Source organism: Metopolophium dirhodum, chromosome 1 (genome assembly GCF_019925205.1).
Source record: "Metopolophium dirhodum isolate CAU chromosome 1, ASM1992520v1, whole genome shotgun sequence".
Classification (NCBI taxonomy): domain Eukaryota; kingdom Metazoa; phylum Arthropoda; class Insecta; order Hemiptera; family Aphididae; genus Metopolophium; species Metopolophium dirhodum.
The window spans coordinates 68,027,667-68,033,728 of NC_083560.1; the positions used below are offsets into that span (position 1 = coordinate 68,027,667).

The 6,062-nt window shown below is 33.8% G+C and overlaps 1 protein-coding gene across 1 annotated transcript; it reads right to left on the reverse strand.

The window, feature by feature from the left end:
- Nucleotides 1-1,076: 1,076 nt before the first annotated feature.
- On the reverse strand, nucleotides 1,077-3,061 carry LOC132940953 (uncharacterized). Its single transcript, XM_061008767.1, is given in 5 exon segments — nucleotides 1,077-1,087; nucleotides 1,132-1,447; nucleotides 1,842-2,622; nucleotides 2,624-2,904; nucleotides 2,978-3,061. Coding segments are annotated over 5 exon segments (1,473 nt in total).
- Nucleotides 3,062-6,062: the final 3,001 nt, after the last annotated feature.

Genomic DNA, 6,062 nt, shown 5'->3' on the forward strand with positions numbered 1-6,062 from the left:
ATTAATATGCTTACACACTATTATATATTATACTATTACTATATCTCATACTGCGTATAGCATACAGACAGGGGTTCACAACACTGTCTTTAGGCTCCCAGCCAGACGGCTGCCGCTGGAGCCCAACTGTGGTTGGTTTCCCAACTTATTTTCTTCTTTACGTTTGCCAGTTACATATTTTAATTTCCGACATTCCTCTTTGGTGTGCCCTAGTTTTTTACAGTATTGGCAGTTAACTACGTTAATAGTATTCTGTTTATTTTTTGATGCTGTTGTATCCGATTGGTAACTTGAATTCCCTGTGTTTTTGTATCTGCAATCTCGAGCCCAATGTCCAAGTTTTTTGCATACATGACACGGTCCGTTTGGTTTTTTGGCTGAAGTATAAGATTCTGTTCCCCGTTTCGTTATTTGATATAGTTTTTTGGTTTCCACCGAAGAAGTTTTAATTTTTTCTTCCTCCCTGGCAGCTTGGATAGCCATTTTCAGTGTATGCGGATTTCTTGCTTTAATAAAATCCTTCAAAATTCCCAAGCCTTCCATAAAGACTTGCTTTGTTTGACGTTTGATGGACGCTTCCATTGCCCGTGCAGCCTCAGCTGTTAGTTCCGCTGTCTCCTGTTCAATTAGGAGCGTTTGAAGTTGCTCTATTCTCATTGAATAGGATAATACAGGGGTCGGCAATTAATTTATATGTCGGGCCAGATATTTAAAAAAAAAAATTTCGAGGGCCAAAAAAATCTTAAACATAATTTTATCATTAATGTATTTATTTTTGTATTAAAAACACATTTTAAGACAAAGTATTTAATATTTAATTATTTATAAAGTAATATATTATTACTGCGGCACGTTCAACAACAACACAGATAATGATAAATCGCTATTATTGTCTCAGCGCCAAAATAAAATCGATTTCAATATTGGTTTAATTTTTGTTATGAAGGGGGGGGGGGGAGTGATGCATAGGATATATAGGAAAATTAAGAACATTTTTGGCGGTCCATTTTTTTTTCTTCCGCAGGCCGGACATGGCCCGCGGGCCGCCTATTGCCGACCCCTGGGATAATATATCCTCATCCTTCTTCTGTTTGGACGAATATAATTCGAGGTATAAGTGCTGTGTAGTACGTTGAGGTTCTAGGTTAGCCTTCAGAAATTTTCGTAATGCTTCCCACGCATAAAATGTTCGGTTCCTAGATACTTGACGAGCTTTACCAGTTAGTCTTGTCATTATCGCCTGTAGTAGACGATTCTTGGAAGGCTCTTGTACGCATGATACTGCAAATTCACAATTTTCTAGGAAAATATCTAATTGTTCGATGTCCCTTCCATCGCATGATTTTGGCAATAAGTTAAGAGCTTCTTTTAATCCAATGTAATTAGATATTGACGGTTCTGGCTGTGGCGTTCCGGTGTATCCTTTCTTCCCTAAAGCTGCTATTATCTTAGCATCAATTAGTGGATCTAGGAAGTTTCGGCGCGGGCGATTCGGCGCTGACAGTTCGGCGCAGACGTTTCGGCGATATGTCAATTCGACGATGTCCGTTTCGGCGAGTGACCATTTCGGCGAAATTTTATAGTAAAAAAAAAAAATATAATATAATATAAAAACGTGTTATATAATATAATAAGTAATTTTAAATCATAAATAAGTCAAAATAATAATTATTATTTGAAGGTAAGACAATTAAAAATGTATAAATACCACAGTCCCTTTAAATCGTAAATAAATAAATCAAAATAATTATAATTATTTATACTTAGTTAGGTCTAAACATATGATATAACATTATTTAGCCAATATAAAAAAAAAATTATCTACAATTTTATTTTAAAGCAATATTATTTGCTATACCTCTTAAAAATATCATTTTATTTTGCCTATCATAATTATTTACTAACCTTTTTATTCTTTTATCTGTGTCTTGAAATTTTTTCAACTTCCTTGGAGAACTATTTCCCGACACAAGATTTTCATAATACGTGTCACGCCCGGCTTGAATTTTTTTGAGATTCGCAATGAAGGTCCATATCGTTGGATGAGTACCCATTTGAATATTTAATCGTTGGTTCGCCGCCTCTGCATGATTATTTGTCCGATCTGTATCATTCAATATTCGTTGGTGAAGATTCCAAATTTCAGGAGAATATCGTGGTTTTCTTCGTCCTATACGTCGATTTTTCTTCCCAATATAAAATTCTTCAAACCACTCAAATAATGGCATAAGCTCATCTGGAAGTTCGTCTGCCAACTCATCTGCAGCCATATCTAAATCACACAGTGGTATAAACGCCAGTGCAATAATTGTTTTGGTTGCAACACAAAAATTTGCTTCATTATTATATTTTGACAGTAAATGTAACTCCCCAACTTTTTTCAAAAAATGTTCGCTTAAATGAAAATAACATCCAAAAATATTTATATTTACAAATGAATTTTTAATTGCTGTTATGGCTCCAAGTTCAAAATCACAAGAAACTGATGTTGGATGGAGATCAGGTTGTAATTGATTAATCATACTAAATAATTTTACATATGTTTGTTCCTTTTTGTTAGGTAGCAATGCATAAACTGCAGGATGCACTCCCCCTAAAAATTCAGCTAAAATAACATAAACTTAGAGTAGGTGCCACTTTGAAAGTTCCATCCATGTACCATATTTTCGAATCTTTCAATAACTTGAGTCCAAGTGGTCGACCAAATATTAATATTCTTTCATTGCTAGGCCCACTATCAGCCAATAAAAAATTTTCATTAACTCCGATTGATGGTGAATAATTTTGATACTCATCGGGTATCTGTAAAGATAGTAAATCTGATGGATCACATGGAGCTGCTATTTCATTATTTCTTATACACCGTACTTGTCGTTTTAGAGCTTTGGAAGATTGTAAAACACCCTATAAATTAAAATTAAAATTATTTATATTAATAGAAAAATAATAAGAGAAAAACAAAATTTAATGTGTGTACCTTTGCCGCATCTGATAACCCGTTAACACATTCGTTACTTACACAAGACGTAGGTTGCATTGTTGAAATAGCTCGTTGACGCATACTCGTTAAAGCTGTGTCTGCTTCTATTCTAGCCGCTTCAGAATCATGACAATGTTTTTTAGAAGAAAATTGTATAACTCTAAAATCATGTATACCGGTATGTGTTCGAGCCAGACAAGCCAAATCTATACGACGACATCGCCAAAACCGTTTAGTTTCGTCCGCACTAAGCTTATCAAATATGAACATAAAACCATCCACGGGGATCACATTTTTATTTCTTTTTGATTTTACTTTTGACATAATACCTATTTATTTACCTTTTATGAATGATAAAAAAAATAATTCGTGTTTATAGTAATACACGAAATACTTGACTACGTATAAGTAGGTACTTCACTTTCCGCAGACTAACTAAATTATAAAATTAAAAAATTATCAGATCATCCATATCGACTATCGTGACCACCTTATCGTGTTGTAATAATAACAATAAAGTAACAGTAAAGATATATAGTAGTACTAATAGTATAAGATATGGTATATAGTAATAAAGATAATATTTCTATACCACACGCCATACGGTGAGACAATGTTACAGATAAGTAAATTGCCGTATCGCCGAAACGGTCAAGCGCCGAAACGGACATCGTCGAATTGACATATCGCCGAAACGTCCGCGCCGAATCGCCCGCGCCGAAAAGTCCCATTCCCCCCAAGCAAATATCAGGAAGCTATGAATACAATTATGACAAATTTAAACTATAAAATTAACGTAAACTATAATGATGATTGCACATGTTTTGGGAAAACTTTTGACGATCACTTATATTCTTTAGAATCAACTCTGGAAAGATTTAAGCAATTTAATTTAAAACTAAAATTGTCAAAATGTAAATTTGGATACACGGAGTTAAAAATTCTAGGAAATATAATTGATAACAAAGGTATCCGCCCAACAGACGAAGGGCTTAAAGCAATTACACAAGTAAATTCTCCGACTAACATAAATCAATTACGTAGCTTTTTGGGATTGGCAAATTATTTTCGACGGTACATCCCAAATTTTAGTAAAATCACTTTTCCTCTGACCGAGTTAACGAAAGGTAATTTCAAAACAAAAAGAGATACCATAAAATGGGAAAAAAATCATGAAAATGCGTTTAATAAATTAAAAAGTAAATTAATAGTGCCACCAGTACTATAATGCATTACAACGAAGATGCGGACACTATTTTAGTAACAGACGCGTCTTTATTGGGTTTAGGTGTTATTTTACAGCAGAGGGATGACGATGGTAATATTCATCCGGTATCTTTCGGTGCAAAAAATTGTTACCAGCACAAAAAAATTATTCAGCGTTAGAACTTGAGGCATTAGCTTTGTTTTTTGGTTGCACTCATTTTAGACAATACCATGGTAAACAATTTACAGTTTGGACGGACCACAACAATTTTGTAGGACTTCAAAAATTAAAATCAGATTCACATGTATTAAATCGCATAAGAACGAAACTAATAGGATATGAATTTAACATAATATATAAACAAGGTATTTTTAACAAGGCGGCGGATTTTCTATCAAGACACCCAACAGGTTTTGATGAATCGGCACAAATTAAATATGATACCGAATTAGATTTAAATATGGTAAATGTAATTCTACTGAAAAATTATACAATTCTATTACTTACGATGATTTTATGCATAATAATGACCAGGGAATTATATTTGACTTCGGTATTCAACAGGTTAATCAAGACTTATTTAGCGACTATTTTGATGAAACATTTCACTTAAGGTTTAGTCAAACAGAAAGCGGTCTGCCCGCGCGGGCACTGTAAAATAATACAACCAACCGCTGACCGCCGCGGTCAGCGTACCCGTAGACCATGGCAGCCCGCTCTCTGTTTGACCGAGCCTTTAGTGCATTGTGTTTCACACGATTTTGAAATGAACAACGGGATTAGCCTTAAATTCAAAAATAAATATGACCATGTCAACGAATTAAAAGCACAAAACAAAAAAATCGGTGAAATCGCTTATTTAAATTTTAATAGTCAGTTTATAATCTATTTAATTACAAAGTCAAAATTGTATGAAAAATCGACATACGAATTTTTATTCACCACGTTAAAGTTACTAAAAATATTTTGCAGTACATACAACATTAATAGCAATACCCAAAATCACCTTCGACTCGGAAACATTAAACTGGTTATTTATTTTAAATTATATGATAAAATACGTTTTTTGTGACACAGAAATCGACATAACAATTTCTACATTTACGCCATCGCAGCATATATCACTGGTAGAACCTATCAACGTTCATTTGTTGCAAACGCGTGATGATTTTTTACAAGCCATAACTGGAGCAATTCTAAATCCCGAGTCATCAGAAATAAAATGGGTTAGGAAGGCGAAATCGTACGTAATAAACGATGATGACAGACTTATAGAGATATTTATATAGGTATTCCAAAATTAGTAATAGCATTGCCAACTAGCTTAATCAAAGAAATGATCGAACATTTTCATAACGAAAAAATGTTGGGAGCACATTTAGGTGTTCATAAAGTGTTTAATAAAATACGATCGCGATATCATTGGCCTACTATGCAAAAAGATATAAAAAATTGTGCAATTTCGTGCAGAAAATGCTAACAACGTAAACCAGATAAACAACCAGCGGCTAGAATGTTACTATCGAATAAGATCTTAAATGGTGTTCCTTTCCAAGAGATTTATATTGATTATATAGGACCTATGCTAGGCTCACGAGGTTGTAAATACATATTAGTTGCTACATGTCGGGCAACAAAATTTTGCTTTGCTAAATCATACAAAAATGCGGATGCTAAATCAACGACAAAATTCTTGTTAGAATTAATACTAACTTATGGCCCACCCAGAGTAGTAAGATCGGAAAATGGCACGCATTTTACGGCAAAAGTAATTACTCAATTATTACTAGCTTTAGGAATTGAAAAGAAGGAGGAAATAGCTTATAGACCAACGAGTCAGGGACAAGTAGAAAGACAAAATTATTTTTTTTTTAT